At 42.8% G+C, this 22,680-nt stretch overlaps 1 protein-coding gene across 3 annotated transcripts in view; it reads right to left on the bottom strand.

Moving 5' to 3' along the window:
- The window catches only part of grm7 (glutamate metabotropic receptor 7), a 344,805-nt gene that overhangs the window by 126,634 nt on the left and 195,491 nt on the right, over positions 1-22,680 (bottom strand). For all 3 annotated transcript variants that reach the window (XM_029692860.1, XM_029692859.1, XM_029692861.1), the window contains exon 5: positions 8,220-8,357. In XM_029692860.1, the coding sequence (XP_029548720.1) occupies positions 8,220-8,357 (138 nt within the window). The remainder of the gene's footprint in view (positions 1-8,219; positions 8,358-22,680) is intronic.

Genomic DNA, 22,680 nt, shown 5'->3' with positions numbered 1-22,680 from the left:
ATTGTAATGGCTAGTCAGGTATAGTAGTATTGTAATGGCTAGTCAGGTATAGTAGTATTATAATGGCTAGTCAGGTATAGTAGTATTATAATGGCTAGTCAGGTATAGTAGTATTGTAATGGCTAGTCAGGTATAGTAGTATTATAATGGCTAGTCAGGTATAGTAGTATTATAATGGCTAGTCAGGTATAGTAGTATTGTAATGGCTAGTCAGGTATAGTAGTATTATAATGGCTAGTCAGGTATAGTAGTATTATAATGGCTAGTCAGGTATAGTAGTATTATAATGGCTAGTCAGGTATAGTAGTATTATAATGGCTAGTCAGGTATAGCAGTATTGTAATGGCTAACCAGGTATAACAGTATTATAATAGCTAGCCAGGTATAGCAGTATTGTAATGGCTAACCAGGTATAACAGTATTATAATGGCTAGTTAGGTATAGTAGTATTGTAATGGCTAGCCAGGTATAGTAGTATTGTAATGGCTAGTCAGGTATAGTAGTATTATAATGGCTAGTCAGGTATAGTAGTATTGTAATGGCTAGTCAGGTATAGTAGTATTGTAATGGCTAGTCAGGTAGAGTAGTATTGTAATGGCTAGTCAGGTATAGTAGTATTGTAATGGCTAGTCAGGTATAGTAGTATTGTAATGGCTAGTCAGGTATAGTAGTATTGTAATGGCTAGCCCTTCCTCACGGGAAACACCAGAGCCTGTTCTCCCATCCCTCACTGCAAACACAAGACCCCAAATTCCCTTCCATCACTGGAAACACCAGACCCCAAATTCCCTTCCATCACTGGAAACACCAGACCCCAAATTCCCTTCCATCACTGGAAACACCAGACCCCAAATTCCCTTCCATCACTGGAAACACCAGACCGCAAATTCCCCTCCATCACTGGAAACACCAGACCCCAAATTCCCCTCCATCACTGGAAACACCAGACCCCAAATTCCCCTCCATCACTGAAAACATCAGACCCAGTTCTCTTTCCCTCCATCACTGGAAACACCAGACCCTCTTCTCTTTCTCTCCCTCACTGGAAACAACAGACTCTCATCTCTCCTCCTACACTGGAAACACCAGACCCTGTTTTCTTTCCCTCCCTCACTGGAAACACCAGACTCTGATCTCACCTACACTGGAAACACCAGACCCTGTTCTCTTTCCCTCCCTCACTGGAAACACCAGACCCTGTTCTCTTTCCCTCCCTCACTGGAAACACCAGACTCCGATCTCTCCTCCTACACTGGAAACACCAGACTCTGATCTCTCCTACCCTATCAGAATCCCAGGACCCATATTGCCCCTGCAGCATAATGTAATCCTTACAACAGCAGCATGTGCTTCCCCTACTGTCGTCCCACTCTGTTCCTTGATGTGTGCAAATTGGCCTCACAAAGCTCGCTGCCTGCCTGCCTGCCTAGCTGGCTGCCTAGCTGGCTGCCTAGCTGGCTGCCTGGCTGTCTCCAGGCGAAGGTGGCTAGACTACAAAAGCATGTTCCACCTAGATAGGAGAGGAGAACCAGAGCCAGAGCAGGGTTAGAGATCTGAGCTACTCCTAACAGTGACACTTTCATACCATCACACCGGATGTGGCTTTTTTTTAACCTTGGTGTCGCATTATATATTCGGATAGGTAATAACTGGAGATTGGTAATCATGTGTTCATGCTAATGAACTATGACTCTGATCAATGTGTATGTTATTTATATATATATATATATAAAAGGTACAGCATTCACTACTGCTGATATCTCATACAGGAGGTCTAAGTGGCTTGTCATGCGGATAAAGTTATTAAGAAGTCTTGGTGTGGAGATTTAGAATACCTACATGTAGCTAGATGTTAATCATGTCTCATATGAACCAAAAAAAAGGTATTTCAGCGTATATGCTTCTGAGTGGTGTTATTGTTTGCACATTGTGTTGTGAATATTTCAAGGTGATCAAAATGTTTATTTTTATTTTTAATTTTTTTGCTTGTTTCATAATTAACCACTACTGTTATTCAACATACTTCTAAGAGATTACGCTTTATTTGGAAGATTAGCAACAGACAGAAGAGGACTGGCCACCCTTCAGACCCTGGTTCCTCTCTACCCGGCACAGCCAGAAGAGGACTGGCCACCCTTCAGATCCTGGTTCCTCTCTACCTGGCACAGCCAGAAGAGGACTGGCCACCCTTCAGACCCTGGTTCCTCTCTACCCGACACAGCCAGAAGAGGACTTGCCACCCTTCAGACCCTGGTTCCTCTCTACCTGACATAGCCAGAAGAGGACTTGCCACCCTTCAGACCCTGGTTCCTCTCTACCTGACATAGCCAGAAGAGGACTGGCCACCCTTCAGACCCTGGTTCCTCTCTACCCGACACAGCCAGAAGAGGACTGGCCACCCTTCAGAGCCTGGTTCCTCTGTACCCGGCACAGCCAGAAGAGGGCTTGCCACCCTTCAGACCCTGGTTCCTCTCTACCTGACATAGCCAGAAGAGGACTGGCCACCCTTCAGACCCTGGTTCCTCTCTACCTGACATAGCCAGAAGAGGACTGGCCACCCTTCAGACCCTGGTTCCTCTCTACCCGGCACAGCCAGAAGAGGACTGGCCACCCCTCAGATGCCTGGTTCCTCTCTAACCGGCACAGCCAGAAGAGGACTGGCCACCCCTTAGAGCCTGTTTCCTCTCTACCCGGCACAGCCAGAAGAGGACTGGCCACCCCTCAGAGCCTGGTTCCTCTCTAAGTTTCTTTCTAGGTTCCTGCCTTTCTACGGTGTTTTTCCTAGCAACTGTGATTCTACATCTGCATTGCTTGCTGTTTGGGGTTTTAGGCTGGGTTTCTGTCCAGCACTTTGTGACATCTGTTGATGTAAAAAGGGCTTTATAAATACATTTGATTTGATTTGATACAGCAGTTTCTGAAGGTACAGCCGTCATATCACTACCACTGACCTCTCAGCCTGCTAACACTGCAGGCGGTTTACTACCTAGGTGTCTCATTATGGGGCTTAGGTATTACTGGGGATCAGTAGGGTACTACCTAGGTGTCTCATTATGGGGCTTAGGTATTACTGGGGATCAGTAGGGTACTACCTAGGTGTCTCATTATGGGGCTTAGGTATTACTGGGGATCAGTAGGGTACTACCTAGGTGTCTCATTATGGGGCTTAGGTATTACTGGGGATCAGTAGGGTACTAACTAGGTGTCTCATTATGGGGCTTAGGTATTACTGGGGATCAGTAGGGTACTACCTAGGTGTCTCATTATGGAGCTTAGGTATTACTGGGGGTCAGTAGGCTACGTACCCGGAGATTGTTAAAAATCTAGACTTGGAGATGGTGAAAAATGATTTTTTAATGTCAATGAATTAAGTACAGATCCAAAAACGTTGTTTGTTATATAAAAAAAAGTACTGTCTATCTCTGAGGTTGTTTTGGTTGAACGCTCTCACACCTCTCACACTGGAGGTAGATGTCTTATTATGGGGAAATAGTATGCCCACCTAGAGATTGTACTAGGAGTTGTTAATCATGTTTTCATGTTAATCAAGTAATTGTGTCTTGTAATGTGTTTTAAAAAAAAGGTACAGCAGTCACTGAAGCTTCTGCAGTAATAGTGGAGGTGTCTTGTTAAGGGGATTCGGTATTAGGATACCAACAGGAAATGGCTGTTATTAATCATGTTTTCATGTTAATTAGTGCACTTGCCTCACTAAGAAATCTTACTGTTAAACTCTGACAAAACAGAGATGTTAGATAGTTCTGGGTCCTAAGAAACATAAGTGATCTGCAGTCGGATCTGAAAATGGATCTCGATGGTTGTACAGTCGTCTCAAAGAAAAGTGTGAAGGATCTCAGCGTTATTCTGGACCCTTATGGACGAACATATTAAAAATATTTAAAGAGCAGCTTTTTTACATCTTCGAAAAACATTGCAAAAAAAAAATGCCCAAAAATGATGCTTTTGTAACTTCAAGATTAGTGTACTGTAATGCTCTACTTTCCGGGCTACCCGGATAAGGCACTAAATAAACTTCAGCTAGCGCTAAACACGGCTGCTAGAATCTTGACTAGAACCAAAACATTTGATCATATTACTCCAGTGCTAGCCTCTCTACACTGGCTTCCTGCTAAGGCTAGGGATGATTTCAAGGTGTTACTGCTAACCTACAAAGCATTACATGGACTTGCTCCTACCCATCCTGCGATTTGGTCCAGCCGTACATACCTTCACGTACGCTACGGTCACAAAACGCAGACCTCCTTATTATTCCTAGAATATCTAAGCAAACAGCTGGAGGCAGGGCTTTCTCCTATAGAGTTCCATTTTTATGAAATAGTCTGTCGATCCATGTGAAATATGCAGACTCAGTCTTGACCTTTAAGTCTTTACTGAAGACTCATCTCTTCAGTAGGTCTTATGATTGAGTGTAATCTGGCCCAGGGGTGTGAAGGTGAATGGCAAGGCACTGGAGTGACGAACCTCCCTTGCTGTCTCTGCCTGGCCGGCTCCCCTCTCTCCACTGGGATTCTCTATCTCTGACCCTATTACAAGGGCTGAGTCACTGGTTCTCTCACGCTCTTCCATCATTCCTGTCCTCGGCTCGTGCAGCGGGGGAGATCTTCGTGGACTATACTCGGCCTTGTCTCAGGGTAGTAAATTAGTGACCTGTTGATATCCCTTTGGTGGTGTGGGGGCTGTGTTTTTGCAAAAGTGGGTTGGGTTATATCCTGCCAGGTTCTCTGCCCCCCCCCTCCTCCCTATAACTACTGATTATGATTTGACCTTGCTGGTCATCTACAGTATGAATGTTTCAACAGCTTGAAGAACAATCTGGCCTAAAACCGGTACATTTTTGCTAATTTGCATGTAAATCGATCTGTGGACACCGCATTGACTGATAGCCCTGGTTCTCACGGACATAGTAGTATATCCTTTTTTGAGCCTGTGTTACGTAGGAAGAGACATTTGAAACCACTTGAAGCTGGGATGTCCCTCTTACCATTTCATTCACTCTTACGACTGTCTATCAACTCCAGACTGAACCCTACCTCACAGCCACTGACAAAGCACATGTCTGCAATCTTTACATCGTAGAGTAGCAGGAGAGAGTAGTTTCATCACTATAGCACATGCAGAGATTGAATTATGGCCATTAATCTAAAATATTTCATAGATTTTAAACCAAAAAAAACTATTTTTGTTTGTCATAGATGGACACGATTAGTATGAGATGAAAGGTGCATTCCTAACAAGTTCAGGAAGCCAAGCTTGAGCTCTGTGAGACATTCACAATGATGGGACAGATGTTTTGATCAAGAGAGACCTTTAGAAAATATGCAGAATTTCTCTAACACTAAACATACGAATATTTATTTTACAGTTACAAGGAAGGTGAAATCTTATAGTTAATGGTTGTATCATTTGATTATACTATATTTAGAAAGAATATACAGTTAAAGTCAGAAGTTGGAGTTATTAAAACTCGTTTTTCAACCACTCCACAAATTTCTTGTTAACAAACTATAGTTTTGGCAGGTCGGTCAGGACATCTACTTTGTGAATGACACAAGTCATTTTTCCAAAAATTGTTAACAGCAGATTATTTCACTTATATTTCACTGTATCACAATTCCAATGTGTCAGAAGTTTACATACACTAAGTTGACTGTTCCTTTTCAACAACTTGGAAAATTCCAGAAAATGATGTCATGGCTTTAGAAGCTTCTGATAGGCTAATTGACATAATTTGAGTCAATTGGAGGTGTACCTGTGGATGTATTTCAAAGGCCTACCTTCAAACTCAGTGCTTCTTTACTTGACATCATGGGAAAATCAAAAGAAATCAGCCAAGACCTCAGAAAAAAAATTGTAGACCTCCACAAGTCTGGTTCATCCTTGGGAGCAATTTCCAAATGACTGAAGGTAGCACGTTCATCTGTACAAACAATAGTACGCAAGTATAAACACCATGGGACCACACAGCCGTTATAACACTCAGGAAGGAGACTCGTTCTGTCTCCTAGAGATGAACGTACTTTGGTGCGAAAAGTGCAAATCAATCCAAGAACAACAGCAAAGGACCTTGTGAACATGCTGGAGAAAAAGGTACAAAAGTATCTATATCCACAGTAAAACAAGTCCTATATCAACATAACCTGAAAGACCGCTCAGCAAGGAAGGAGCCACTGCTCCAAAACAGCCATAAAAAAGCCAGACTACGGTTTGCAACTGCACATGGGGACAAAGACCGTACCTTTTGGAGAAATGTCCTCTGGTCTGATGAAACAAAAATAACAACCATCGTTATGTTTGGAGGAAAAAGGGGGAGGCTTGCAAGCCGAAGAACACCATCTCAACGTGAAGCACAGGGGTGGCAGCATTATGTTGTGGGGGTGCTTTGCTACAGGAGGGACTGGTGCACTTCACAAAATAGATGGCATCATCAGGATGGAAAATTATGTGGATATATTGAAGGAACATCTCAAAACATCAGTCAGGAAGTTAAAGCTTGGTCGCAAATGGGTCTTCCAAATGGACAATGACCCCAAGCATACTTCCAAAGTTGTGGCAAAGTGGCTTAAGGACAACAAAGTCAAGGTATTGGAGTGGCCATCACAAAGTCCTGACCTCAACCCTATGTAAAATTTGTGGGCAGAACTGAAAAAGCGTGTTCAAGCAAGGAGGTCTACAAACCTGACTCAGTTACACCAGCTCTGTCAGGAGGAATGGGCCAAAATTCACCCAACTTATTGTGGGAAGCTTGTGGAAGGCTACCTGAAACGTTTCACCCAAGTTAAACAATTTAAATTCAGTGCTACAAAATACTAATTGAGTTTATGTAAACTTCTGACCAACTGGGAATGTGATGGAAGAAATAAAAGTTGAAATAAATCATTCTCTCTACTATTATTCTGACATTTCACATTCTTAAAATAAAGTGGTGATCCTAACTGACCTAAGACAGGGAATTTTTACTAGGATTAAATGTCAGGAATTGTGAAAAACGGCTAAGGTGTATGTAAACTTCTGACTTCAACTGTAAGTCATTTCAAGCCTTATTGATACAGTTTTTGATGAATAGGAAATACATCATATAAAATGTTATTGAGTTATGTTTACAAATAATTTAATTGAATTAACAAAAAGGTTAATTAAATGACACCTCCACCTACTGCACTATCACTAGATAAACATCACACGTGTAGTATTTCTTCATGTTTCCTGTGGCTAAACTATACCACACTTATGCCACAGAAAGAAACACCTTGCTTGTAGATTTATAATGTAATATCCGTTTTCTGACATTCTCATTAAGAGTGCTTCAAGGCTTAACTAGTCAGTCTTCCACCGTGTCTCATCCAGCCTGTTGTGCCGGTAGTATTGTACAAGTCAATCATCCTGAAATACAGGCTGAGTCTCAAATGGCACCCTATTTTATATGTAGTGCACTACTTTTGACCATGACCGATAGGAAATACGGTGCCATTTGGAATGCAGAACCCACAGCAGGGAGGAGATATGGATAGGGATGAAGCCAGGCTCATTAAGTAATGGAAGGGCTCAGCTAAGCTCAGCTCGGACTAGGGGACTTGAGCTCTTCTTTATGGTGTTGCGTTCTAATGCAAGGGGAAACAAACAAGAAAGAGAGTCATTGAATAAGCAGCATGTTGTTTGGTGGGCAGTGATCTTCAATTCAGTCATTGAAGAAGCATAATCTTGTTTGGTGGGCAGTGATCTTCAATTCAGTCATTGAAAAAGCAGAATGTTGTTTGGTGGGCAGTGATCTTCAATTCAATGAATCATACATACGAGACTGCAGTAGAGTATGTTGCATGCACAGAAAGAAAAATGTTGTGGGTTGAACTGCCTCAGCAAAAGAGTGGTGTTCAATACCACTGCATTGATTTCAAACCCTATCATCCACACCTACAACAAGAGTACCAAGCCTTAGGGGGGTTACTGTACATCCTTGCAGAGCGCAGAATAAAACATTACCAAGTGGTGTTCAGAGAACAGCAATGTGTTGCAGATCCTGTCATACACCTACTACAATGCAATATGATTAAAGAGTTAAAATGTTTAGGGTAATAAAGTACAACTTTGTTGAGTTCTCCAGAATCTATTATTATCTATTATGACCATGCCCTATGATTAAAATAACAATATTTAATGGTTTTAAAGTACAACTTTGTCAAGTGCAACAACAAAATGGCTACCTGTGCATTTCCTGCTGGTGTCTTCCTTCTTGGAGGAGCTCATTAGTTTACAGTTGAAGTTCTCCTCCCAGTATTCTGCGAACCAAACGTTCCTGCGGTTGTTCTCCAGCGTCCGCGACATGAAGTATGCGTCAAACCCTGGAAATAAAAGACAGATAAGCAAGTCTTAGAACAAGTCTTAGGCCTCAAGAGTATCCTTGTCTAACAATCCACTGTTTGTGTAGAAAAAGGTATGTGGGCAAAACTCCTCTAACTTAGACTGACTATACATTATTCCCATTATGTAAGACACTTTTACCTCCAAGCTTTATAAAATGTCCAGTTCCTAGATCAGAATAGACCCTCGATCCCCTGCTGAAATAGACCCTGTGAAACCAATTGCACAAAAATATCCATTCCCTGGTTGGCTCCATTGCCAATAGGGATGGAGCCTATAAGTGTCAGGAATTAAAGCTGATGAGTAAATCAATAGAACTGTCCTTCAGCCTTGAGCTTGCTTTGACATCACCTTCTGGAACAGAGAATAAATGTTGGCATCTTTTGGACATGCTAGTTTGTTATTTTCCTATTTCAGATATACTGTAAATAGGACATCATTCTAGATAGTTAAAATCCCTTTTTCTCTGTATCTTTATTTGCTTCTTCCAGCCATAACATAACACCGTCACACCTGCTCCAATATAATGCATCACACCATGACTTTCCCCAGCGTTGTTTCAATGGCCTAAAGAGGAGAATAGAGTTGCTAATAGATTCTAGTTTAATTACAGTATGTACAGAGAGAGACTACAGGGGAAAACCAGTTAATCAATTGAACCTTGGCGACAACAGAGCAAAGTCTTCTGTTGTTTTTATAGCCAAGAATGGTTAAAACCCAAGTTTGCAGAGTTCTACAAGACTGAGTGTTAGCCTACTGTACTAAATCATAGGCTTTACCTTGGGGGAGCTAATGGAAGACTTCAGTGTCCATTACATAACTGGATTTACTGTCCTATCTCAATAATTGTATTGTGTAATATCGATAGGTAGCATGAGCGTCTATCATCTGGCAGTGTTAGTTAAGATGTCCGTGCCCCAACAGTAATGTCACAGTAATAATAACGTTTTGAGATTGAAATGACGATCCTGACCTTGTCTGGTACTTTTTGTGAAAAAGCCCCCAGTTCAATTTTTTTATTTTTTTTATTTAACCTTTATTTAACTATAGTACTAGTTCAATAAAGCAAGAGGTATGACAAATAGATCCATTACAGAAAGACTGACAGCCATCACCTCATAGGGTCGGCGCACAATTGGCCCAGCGTCGTCCGGGTTAAGGGAGGGTTTGGCCGGAGTAGACCGTCATTGTAAAATAAGAATTTGGTCTTAACTAACTAAATAAAGGTCAAATAACAGACGAACCTTGAATGAGAAGGAGATATTTGAACAACATTGTTAACTGACAATGTAAATAAAGTCATATTTCTCCCAGGTTAGTATTGGTACCTGCCGACCAATACTGCTGCAGTAGCAAGTTGTTAATTATGGTGATAATAATTACTGCATCCTAATTATAAAGGGGACATGACAACAAAGTGAACACAGTGAACACATAATCCTGATCCAGTGTTTGTGTGTGTGTGTGTCCTGTGTATGTTTTTGTGTGTGTGTCCTGTGTGTGTCCTGTGTGTGTGTGTGTGTGTCCTGTGTGTGTGTGATGGTCTGTGTGTGTGTGTCCTGTGTGTGTGTGTGTCCTGTGTGTGTGTCCTGTGTGTGTGTGATGGTCTGAGTGTGTGTGTCCTGTGTGTGTCCTGTGTGTGTCCTGTGTGTGTCCTGTGTGTGTGTGTGTGTTCTGTGTGTGTGCGTGTCCTGTGTGTGTGCGTGTTCTGTGTGTGTGTGTCCTGTGTGTGCGTGTGCGAGTGCGTGTGTGTGTGTGTGTGTGTATATACAAGGACTCCTCAGTAACAGTGACTACTACCACATAAGATAAGGGCTCTACCCAAACCAGAGTCCAGGAAAGGACAAGGGACAAGCCATGTAGTGGTTGCTGGTAGGACACAATATGTGATGACCACCTGAATGGCACCCTATTCCCTTTAAAGTGCACTACTTTTGACTAGGGCCCATAGAGCTCTGGTCAAAAGTAGTGCACTACAAAGGGAATACGGTGCCATTTTGGACGCATTCCAGGTAAATGCCGCTGTTAGCTGCTCTGAACCCAGTGTAGAGAAGAGGCTAACAGAATAACAGCACAGGTCACCATCCCTCAGTGAACACAGCAGCACCCTGTCACCACTCACACTGTGTGCATCCCAAATGGCAACCTGTTCCCTACATAGGGCTCCGGTCAAAAGTAATGCACTACCCCTGTTGGGCCCTGGTCAAATGTAGTGCACTATAAAGAGAATAGGATGCCGTTTGGGAAGCAAACCACGTATCTGTGTGATTCCCGCAGCACGGTGTCACTTCTCAATATGTATCTCTTCTGATCAGAGCGGTGATCTGGGGGGCTTAACGCATGGCTAACACCGTGGGATGTCCAGTACCAACTGACATCAAAGCAAATAACCCCCTTTTATCTACAAGCCCCTGTACCTTCTCACTTAGCCACTTCTCTGTTTGTGTGGTTTACAACTCTGATTCAGAGACATGAAAGAGACTGTGATATAACGCTTCTAAAACAGCTAAGTACTTTTTCTGAATTCCAAAATGTACTTAAAAAAAAAAAACAGTAACATTTTAAATTGGTTTTAAAAAATCCATCAAAATGATACAACTGGACATGTAATAACATAAATGAACTGAAACAGATGTACAAGTGTGTTGTTGTATTGAGAAAATGTACTTTATGTTTTCAATTAGGTGTAAAAATGCTCCCTTCAGGAAAGAGAAACTGAAAATAAGGGTATGATTGGAGAAGGCAGTTGGACTGTTCGCAGAGGAGTGAAAGACTGGTGGAGCGATACACATTAATGGCATTGTTAGGAGATGGAGGAAAGAATTGAGGATGGAGTTTCTGTGAGAGAGAGAGAGAGAGAGAGAGAGAGAGAGAGAGAGAGAGAATTGAATTGGTGAGAGTCAGAGACAGAGAGAAAGAGAAAGAGGGAGAGAGAGTGAGAGTGAGAGGGTGAATTTAATTGTGAGAGAGAGATAAAGAGAGATAAAGAGAGACAGAGTGAATTGAATTGTGAGAGAGATAAAGAGAGAGCAAGAGAGAGAGAGAGCGAGAGAGAGAGCGAGAGAGAGAGCGAGCGAGAGAGAGCGAGAGCGAGAGAGCGAGAGAGAGGGAGCGAGAGAGAGCGAGTGAGAGAGAGAGAGAGAGTGAGCAAGATAGAGAGAGCGCGAGAGAGAGATAGCGAGAGAGAGAGAGCGAGAGAGAGAGCGAGAGCGAGAGAGAGCGACAGAAAGCTTGAATTGAATTGAGAGAGACAGAGATAGAAAGAGTGAGAGTGAGAGAGAGATAGTGAGAGAGAGAGAGCAAGAGAGAGAGCGAGAGAGAGCGAGAGAGTGAGAGAAAGCTTGAATTGAATTGAGAGACAGAGATAGAAAGAGTGAGAGTGAGAGAGAGATAAAGAGAGAGAGAGAGTGAATTGAATTGTGAGAGATAGATAGAGAGCGAGAGATAGAGAGAGCGAGAGAGAGAGTGAGAGAGAGCGAGCGAGAGAGAAAAAGAGAGAGTGCGAGAGAGAGAGCGCAAGAGAGAGAGAGAGCGAGAGAGAGAGAGAGAGAGCGAGAGAGAGAGAGCTTGAATTGAATTGAGGGAGACAGAGAGAGAAAGAGTGAGAGAGAGAGTGAGAGTGAATTGAATTGTGAGAGAAAGAGACAGAGAGAGACAGAGACAGAGACAGAGACAGAGACAGAGACAGAGACAGAGAGAGAGAGAGAGAGAGAGAGAGGGGGCACCTCAGGAAATAAAAAAATAACTCTGGCTTCTTCCTCTACCTTCTGCATTATGTATGCCCTGCAATTATCTACAAGGGAAAATGTAAAGCACAAATTACACTCTGATTAATCATTGTAATCATTTGTCTGACTAGTGGTTGAAAGAACATTTCATTTGAATGTGCATTTACATTCCTACCGTCGGCAACTCCTTTTTTCATTTCAGCTCAAGTGGATTCTAATCTAATCCACTTAGTCTGTCTGTCTGCATGAGGCTGAGAAATGAGAGACGGCTCTTTGATTCTTTATATATTGTTACTGTTACCGTGCCAAATGCTGCCATGTAAATAGGGAGGTTGGGTAAATACAGCCCTGTATGAGAAGCGTTTAAACTTTTCATGCTTAAAAACAACAACAAGTGTTCTGTCTCAGCTTCATCTCCCAACCATGACAATACGATTATTGGCAGTTACAAACAAAAATAATGTGCCATTCATTTTTTTCTTTGTTTGCAAAATGTGCACCTCAGACTAGCTTATTATATGAAATATTGTAATGTTTGAGAGCATGATTGCAGTCTTTCCTGGTTATGTAATTTGTAAATCTTTTCGAGAGTTATATTTTGGATTTTGTGACCATATATGTTGGGATTAGATTTCCCCTTAAATTGTTGTAAAATGAAGTTATCATTAACTTTCACTATGTAACACTAAACTGCTAAATAATATGTATGATTGTATTAATACTATTATCAGTCTGTCAAGCCTGTTGAGTTCATATGTTAGAATGACGCTCAACACATCCTGTTTGCTAGTTATTAAAGTCAAAGCTCCTGAGTGACGTTTCGAGAGGACAACAACTACTCAAAACCAAAAACAATAACTGATTTCTCAGTTTAACAGATAAGTTTTTTTAACAGATGAATAAACACATATCCGGTTAAAACTACAAATAAATTGATAGTATTGTTATGCATGTAAGCTGTGGGAAACGGTGAGTGAGTAGACATCTGATTAGACACGGGAACTACCCATAAGGCTCTGGTCAAAAGTAATACACTATGTAGGGAAGAGGGAAGACTTCAATCTTCAGGAGAATAGAAAGCACAGTCTGCAGCACACAGGGAAATTTAGATAACAGAAATGTGTGTGTGTGTGTGTGTGTGTGTGTGTGTGTGTGTGTGTGTGTGTGTGTGTGTGTGTGTGTGTGTGTGTGTGTGTGTGTGTGTGTGTGGAGGTACACAGAGGAAACTGACATGATACAGTGGGGCAAAAAAGTATTTATTCAGCCACCAATTGTGCAAGTTCTCCCACTTAAAAAGATGAGAGAGGCCTGTAATTTTCATCATAGGTACACGTCAACTATGACAGACAAAATGAGAAAAAAAATCCAGAAAATCACATTGTAGGATTTTTAATGAATTTATTTGCAAATTATGGTGGAAAATATGTATTTGGTCACCTACAAACAAGCAAGATTTCTGGCTCTCACAGACCTGTAACTTCTTCTTTAAGAGGCTCCTCTGTCCTCCACTCGTTACCTGTATTAATGGCACCTGTTTGAACTTGTTATCAGTATAAAAGACACCTGTCCACAACCTCAAACAGTCACACTCCAAACTCCACTATGGCCAAGACCAAAGAGCTGTCAAAGGACACCAGAAACAAAATTGTAGACCTGCACCAGGCTGGGAAGACTGAATCTGCAATAGGTAAGCAGCTTGGTTTGAAGAAATCAACTGTGGGAGCAATTATTAGGAAATGGAAGACATACAAGACCACTGATAATCTCCCTCGATCTGGGGCTTCACGCAAGATCTCACCCCATGGGGTCAAAATGATCACAAGAACGGTGAGCAAAAATCCCAGAACCACACGGGGGGACCTAGTGAATGACCTGCAGAGAGCTGGGACCAAATTAACAAAGCCTACCATCAGTAACACACTACGCCGCCAGGGACTCAAATCCTGCAGTGCCAGACGTGTTCCCCTGCTTAAGCCAGTACATGTCCAGGCCCGTCTGAAGTTTGCTAGAGAGCATTTGGATGATCCAGAAGAGGATTGGGAGAATGTCATATGGTCAGATGAAACCAAAATATAACTTTTTGGTAAAAACTCAACTCATCGTGTTCGGAGGACAAAGAATGCTGAGTTGCATCCAAAGAATACCATGCCTACTGTGAAGCATGGAGGTAGAAACATCATGCTTTGGGGCTGTTTTTCTGCAAAGGGACCAGGACGACTGATCCATGTAAAGGAAAGAATGAATGGGGCCATGTGTCGTGAGATTTTGAGTGAAAACCTCCTTCCATCATAAGGGCATTGAAGATGAAACACGGCTGGGTCTTTCAGCATGAAAATGATCCCAAGCACACCGCCCGGGCAACGAAGGAGTGGCTTCGTAAGAAGCATTTCAAGGTCCTGGAGTGGCCTAGCCAGTCTCCAGATCTCAACCCCATAGAAAATCTTTGGAGGGAGTTGAAAGTCCGTGTTGCCCAGCGACAGCCCCAAAACATCACTGCTCTAGAGGAGATCTGCATGGAGGAATTGGCCAAAATACCAGAAACAGTGTGTGAAAACCTTGTGAAGACTTACAGAAAACGTTTGACCTGTGTCATTGCCAACAAAGGGTATATAACAAAGTATTGAGATAGACTTTTGTTATTGACCAAATACTTATTTTCCACCATAATTTGCAAATAAATTCATAAAAAAATCCTACAATGTGATTTTCTGGATTTTTTTTCTCATTTTGTCTGTCATAGTTGAAGTGTACCTATGATGAAAATTACAGGCCTCTCTCATCTTTTTAAGTGGGAGAACTTGCACAATTGGTGGCTGACTAAATACTTTTTTGCCCCACTGTATGTGTTCTCTCCACTGTCATTTTATGAAACAGTAACATCAATTGGAATACACTGATAAAAAGGTACAATAACTACCCAAAATGTGTGGATTGTAAATATTGTATGTTCGTCATGTAGGAGTGGGGTTTCCTCAGTCATAGTCTTCCATGGTGATGTCACGTCCCTTACAACCTAGAGGACTACTGTTGCCCCCTGATAAACAACCTAGTTTACTGGTCCAGTGGACAGCTGACTTCAAGGTGCAAGGTGTCAAGGTGGAAACATAAGGGATCAAATTCAAGGGCTGGTTGGTAAATGTTACATTTGCCCAGCATTATGGTTTGGTGTTGTAGTGGCATGTTAGTGTGTGTGCGTCCACGTGTGTATGAGTGCATGCATTTCTGTATGTTCGGACAGAACGGTGTTGGTAGGAGCTCATACATTCCTGGGAGACAAGTATTGAGCCGCCTGCTCATTTAAAACCTATAACAGCAAGTGGCCAAATAAACACACACAGCCTGTGGTCACTGTGAAAGTCAGAGGTAAGCTGTGATTCTAATAGCTGAACGTAATACTACATTTTGTTCCATGCAGATTTAGATGTAATTCCTAAAAGGAATACCTAATTTCTCGAAGTGTGAGAATCTAGTTAACCGATGGTTCTGAGATACGGGAAACCAGCTGGTGGAAAAGTTACATAGGTATTTTACCTTCATGTTCAAGTATCAAGGCTTGTGTATAACAGTAGCATCTGAAATATGAACTTATCCTCACTACGTGACCTGACCAGGACAAACTAGTGGGGCTAAAACATGACCAGGACAAACTAGTTGGGCTATAAAAGGACCAGGACAAACCAGTTGGGCTATAACCTGACCAGGACAAACTAGTTGGGCTATAAAAGGACCAGGACAAACTAGTTGGACTAAAACCTGATCAGGACAAACTAGTTGGGCTATAAAAGGACCAGGACAAACCAGTTGGGCTATAACCTGACCAGGACAAACTAGTTGGGCTATAAAAGGACCAGGACAAACTAGTTGGACTAAAACCTGATCAGGACAAACTAGTTGGGCTATAAAAGGACCAGGACAAACCAGTTGGGCTATAACCTGACCAGGACAAACTAGTTGGACTAAAACCTGATCAGGACAAACTAGTTGGGCTATAAAAGGACCAGGACAAACCAGTTGGGATATAACCTGACCAGGACAAACCAGTTGGGCTATAACCTGACCAGGACAAACTAGTTGGACTAAAACCTGACCAGGACAAACTAGTGGGGCTATAACAGGATAAACTAGTTGGTCTATAACAGGACCAGGACAAACTAGTTGGGCTAAAACCTGACCAGGACAAACTAGTTGGGCTAAAACCTGACCAGGACAAACTAGTTGGGCTATAACCTGACCAGGGCAAAGTAGTGGGGCTATATCTAGGACCACAATTTTTCCTGGTTATGTCACATTCCTTGAAATACTTGACTTTTTCCTTTAGCTCAAAATGCTACGGAGGAGCTGGGATGGCTAACCTGATCAGTGTCACAGCTCAAAGCATCTCTTCCCCGTTCTCTCATTGTTTGTCACTTTGGAACACTCTACCAATTCCACCAGAGCTATCTATTGTGACAGGCTGCCAGTGGGAATTCAGCACAAGCTAGCTAACTGGTATGGTACTGCAAGGCAGGGAGACACACTGAGAGCTAGCTAACTGGTACACAACACATCCACAAGCCTCCAGGGTTGGTACTGCAAGGCAGGCATACAGTACGAGCTAGCTAACTGGTTCACAACCCATACACAAAACATCCAGGGTAGGGTACTGCAAAGAAAGTAAGCCGGGCTAGACAACTGGTACACAAGCATCACAAGCCAGGGTCACACAGTACAAGCTAGCTAACTGGTAAACAATGCATCCAGACTACTGCAAGTCTGCCCACACATACAACGAGCTAGCTAACTGGATAGTCAGCCACACATCTCCACGAATACACACAGTCCTCCAAACTGAATGAATAAAGGAAGATTGAGGATCAAATCAAATCAAATTTTATTGGTCACAAACACATGGTTAGCAGATGTTATTGGTCACATACACATGGTTAGCAGATGTTATTGGTCACATGGTTAGCAGATGTTATTGGTCACATACACATGGTTAGTAGAGGTTATTGGTCACATTCACATGGTTAGCAGATGTAATTGGCCACATACACATTGTTAGTAGATGTTAATGGTCACATACACATGGTTAGCAGATGTTATTGGTCACATGGTTAGCAGATGTTATTGGTCACATGGTTGGCAGATGTTATTGGTAACATACACATGGTTAGCAGATGTTATTGGTCACATACACATGGTTAGTAGATGTTATTGGTCACATACACATGGTTAGCAGATGTTATTGGTCACATGGTTAGCAGATGTTATTGGTCACATGGTTAGCAGATGTTATTGGTCACATACATATGGTTAGCAGATGTTAATGGTCACATACACATGGTTAGCAGATGTTAATGTGAGTGTAGTGCAATGCTTGTGCTTCTAGTTCCGACCATGCAGTGATATCTAACAAGTAATCTAACAATTTCACAACAACTACCTTAAACACACAAGTGTAAAGGAATGAATAAGAATATGTACATATACATATATGGATGAGCGATGGCCGAACGGCATAGGCAAGATGCAGTAGGTGGCATAGAGTACAGTATATACATATGAGATGAGTAATGTAGGGTATGTAAACATTATATGAAGTGGAATCCTTGGATCCTTTGGATCCAAAACCCCAAATGCTTCCTATAACAATACCCAGTTGAAATGCACAACAATGGCACAGCAGTGTCTGTGCTGAGGTAAGTGTGCAAAAGGGACATCAATCTCTTTGGATGTTTTTAACGTGGACCAAAGATTAAAATCCCACTATGTTCTTCACAGAAACAGCAGGGCTGTGTTTCAAACAAAGGACAAGGAAAGCCAGTTGAAAGCTGATATAGAGCCTTTGTGTTCTTTTTTGTCTCAGTCAGAGCTGAGTGTGCTGTCTGTTAGTGATATGGGACTGACAAATGGGAGGTCCAAAATACTCACTCTGCCAGACTGTCTGGTTTCATCCCGAAAAATCACCCTATTCTCTTCACAGTGCACTCCATTTGACCAGGGCTTACAGGAATCTGGTCAAATGGAGTGCTCTATCTAGGGAATAGGATGCCAATTGGAACACAGCCTCAGTTTATCCTGTACGCCAGACCTCTTTCATGTCAACACATTCACACCTAGTGTATTTTCTCTCCAGGTTTCAGCAAATATAAACACTGGGTATTTGCAGAATAAATGAAGGAGTCATCACATGTTGACAGTCATTCCACTCCAGTTTTTGGACGCGTTGCTCCCAGACTACAGCTTTGATGGGCAGGTGAGTTCTTCAGAGAACACACAGCACCTTTGTCATAGAGCAACATTTAGGTTAAACACAAAGAACCATCATCATAGAATCCTACTACACCAGCTCTGGCACTTGTCAGATGTGGCAGGGCTTGAAAACTATTACGGACTACAAAGGGAAACCCAGCCGCGAGCTGCCCAGTGACCCGAGCCTACCAGACAAGCAAAATGGCTTTTATGCTCACTTCAAGGAAAGCAACACTGAAGCACGCATGAGAGCACCAGCTGCTCTGGATGACTGTGATAAAGCTCTCGGTAGCCGATGTGAGCAAAATCTTAAAACAGGTCAATATTCACAAAGCCGTAGGGCCAGACGGATAACCAGGACGTCTACTCAAAGCACGCGCGGACCAACTGGCAAGTGTCTTCACTGACATTTTAAACCTCTCCCTGACCGAGTCTGTAATACCTACATGTTTCAAGCAGACCAACATAGTCCATGTGCCCAAGGAAGCAAAGGTAACCTGCATAAATGATTACCAACTCGTAGCACTCACATCAGTAGCCATGAAGTGCTTTGAAAGGCTGGTCATGGGTCACATCAGCAGCATCCTCCCGGATAACCTATACCCACTCCAATTTGCATACCGCCCCAACAGATCCACAGAAGATGCAATTTCAATCGCACTCCACACTGCACTTTCCCACCTGGACAAAAACAACACCTATGTGAGATTGCTGTTCATTGACTACAGCTCAGCGTTCAACACCGTAGTGCACGCAAAGCACATCACTAAGCTAAGGACCCTGGGACTAAACACCTCCCTCTGCAACTGGATCCTGGACTTCCTGACGGGCCGTCCACAGGTGGTAAGGGTAAGCAACAACATGTCTGTTACGTTGATCCTCCACACTGGGCCCCTCAGGGATGTGTGCTTAGTCCCCTCCTTTACTCCCTGTTCACCCACTACTGCGCGGCCAAACACGACTCCAACACCATCATTAAGTGTGCTGACGACACAGCAGTGGTAGGCCTGATCACCGATAACAATGACAAAGCCTATAGGGAGGAGGTCAGAGACCTGGCGGTGTGGTGCCAGGACAACAACCTCTCCCTCAATGTGAACAAGACAAAGGAGCTGATCGTGGACAACAGGAAAAGGCGGGCCAAACAGGCCTCCATTAACATCGACGGGGCTGTAGTGGAGTGGGTCGAGAGTTTCAAGTTCCTTGGTGTCCACATCACCAACGAACTATCATCGTCCAAACACACCAAGACAGTCGTGAAGAGGGCACGACAACACCTTGTTCGCCTCAGGAGACTGAAAAGATTTGGCATGGGTCCCCAGATCCTCAAAAAGTTCTACAGCTGCACCATCGAGAGCATGACTGGCTGCATTACCACCTGGTATGGTAACTCCTCATCAACCGACCGTGAGGCGCTACGGAGGGTAGTGCGTACGGCCAAGTACATCACTGGGGCTAAGCTTCCTGACATACAGGACCAATATATGAGGCGGTGTCTGAGGAAAGCCCAAAAATTGTCCAAGACTCCAATCACCAAAGTAATTTCATTTATTTTACCTTTATTTAACTAGGCAAGTCAGTTAAGAACAAATTCTTACTTTCAGTGACGTCCTAGGAACAGTGGGTTAAATGCCTTGTTCAGGGGCAGAACGACAGATTTTTACCTTGTCAACTCAGGGATTCAATCTTGCAATCTTTTAGTTACAAGTCCAACACTCTAACCACTAGGCTATCTGCCACCCCGAAAAAATGCTCCTTAACAGCTTCTACCCCTAAGCAATAAGACTGCTGAACAATTAATCAAATGCCCACCTGATTATTTACATTGACACCCCCCAAACTACATTTGTTTTTTACACTCCTTTTACACGCTGTTTATTATCTATGCATAGTCATTTCACCCCTACTTACATGTGCAAATTAACTCAACTAACCTGTACCCCCGCACATTGACTCAGTACCGGTACCCACTGTATATAGCCTCGTTATTGTTATTTTATTGTGTTACTTTTTATCATTTTTTTACTTTAGTTTATTTGGGAAATATTTTCTTAACTCTTTCTTGAACTACACTGTTGGTTAAGGGCTTGTAAGTAAGCATTTCACGGTAAGGTCTACACATGTTGTATTCGGCGCATGTGACAAATAAAGTTTGATTTAATAGAACAATGTTTATTTAAAACACAGCACCTTCGTCATAGGGAGGATGGTAAAGGGAGGAGGACAGGGGTGGAGGGTGGAAGAGGAGGGTTTCTGTCTGGCTGAGTGAGGGGGAAGGGATGGCTGCTGGGTTTGGACACACACACACACACACACATAGCACCAAGCAGAGCTGTGACAGGGAGAACGGCTGAGTGAAAGAGAGACTGATGGCTGGTGGGCTCTGGGCTGCTGGAGGCTACGTTTATTTATATTATTATTATATTTTTAGTCATTTAGCAGACGCTCTTATCCAGAGCGACTTACAGTAGTGAATGCATACATTTCATACATTTTTTTTCCTGTGCTGGCCCCCCGTGGGAATTGAACCCACAACCCAGGCGTTGCAAACACCATGCTCTACCAACTGAGCTACAGGGAAGGCTACGTTGGAGCGGCTCTCTGCTCTCTGTGACTGAGGGAAAACCCACCGGTTGTTCAGCCTGCTGATTTCACACCACATGCAATGGCAATTAAGAACACAACACAAATGTCCATCACTTGTTGTTGGGTTGGGTGGAATAACACCACACAGATGGCAAAGAAACAAACGTGTCTGATGTGTGGCCTAAATGATGCATATGTTGAAAGAAGAAATCTTGACCTGGCTAAAATAGAAAGGCAGGATGTGCAGTCCACAGTCCAATTATCCTGCATGTATAATTGCCTGCGCGCGTAATGGGTCCGCAGACAAACGACCACCCCACATCACTTTCAAACGCTCCCTAAAACACTTCAGCGAGCAGGCCTTTCTAATCGACCTGGCCCGGGTATCCTGGAAGGATATTGACCTCATCCGTTAGTAGAGGATGCCTGGTTGCTCTTTAAAAGTGCTTTCGTCTCCATCTTAAATAAGCATGCCCCATTCAAAAAATGTAGAACTAAGAACAGATATAGCCCTTGGTTCACCCCATACTTGACTGCCCTTGACCAGCACAAAAACATCCTGTGGCGTTCTGCATTAGCATCGAATAACCCCTGTGATATGCAACTTTTCAGGGAAGTCAGGAACCAATAAACTCAGTCAGTTAGGAAAACAAAGACTAGCTTCTTCAAGCAGAAATGTTCATCCTGTAGCACTAATTTCAAAAGGTTTTGGGACACTGTAAAGTCCATGGAAAATAAGAGCACCTCCTCCCAGCTGCTCACTGCACTGAGGCTAGGAAACATTGTGACCACCGATAAATCTACGATAATTGACAATTTCAATAAGCATTTTTTAACCCTAACCCTAACCCACCAATGCGACCTGTACGCTCTCGTTGGCTGGCCCTCACAACATATTCGTCGCCAAACCCACTGGCTCCAGGTCATCTATAAGTCTATGCTAGGTAATGCCTCGCCTTATCTCAGCTCACTGGTCACCATAACAACACCCACCCGTAGGACGCGCTCCAGCAGGTAAAGCCAACACCTCCTTTAACCGCCTTTCCTTCCAGTTCTCTGCTGCCAATGACTGGAATGAATTGCAAAAATCACTGAAGCTGGAGTCTTATATCTCCCTCTCTAACTTTAAGCATCAGCTGTCAGTGCAGCTTACCAATCACTATACCTGTACACAGCCAATCTGTAAATAGCACACCTGACTACCTCACTCCCATATTATTACTTACCCTCTTGCTCTTTTGCACCCCAGTATCTCCACTTGCACATCATCATCTGCACATCCATCACTCCAGTGGTAATGCTAAATTCTAATTATTTTGCCTCTATGGCCTATTTATTGCCTTACCTCCGTACTCTTCTACATTTGCACACATTCCACAAAGATTTTTATATTGTGTTATTGACTGTTCGTTTGTTTATGTGTAACTCTGTGGTGTTGTTTTTGTCACACTGCTTTGCTTCATCTTGGCCAAGTTGCAGTTGTAAATGAGAACTTGTTCTCAACTAGTCTACCTGGATAAATAAAGGTGAAATAAAATAAAAATAAATAAAAAATAATTGCAGGTCACAATGCCACAAATGTATCTGACAGGGATATACATAGATTACTTTATTGGTACTCTCTCACGGCTGTACGTCTGGGTCTGGGATTGTCAGGAGAAATAGCATGCCATGTCAGCTAGAAACTCCAATGTGGTTTTAACTAAATGTGTCTCTATGACTGGGGGTGCTCTGTATGTTTTAACTAAATGTGTCT

Source organism: Salmo trutta, chromosome 16 (assembly GCF_901001165.1).
Source record: "Salmo trutta chromosome 16, fSalTru1.1, whole genome shotgun sequence".
Lineage (NCBI taxonomy): Eukaryota > Metazoa > Chordata > Actinopteri > Salmoniformes > Salmonidae > Salmo > Salmo trutta.
Note: the sequence above shows the minus strand (reverse complement) of the source record. Positions and strands in the feature narration are given on the sequence as shown.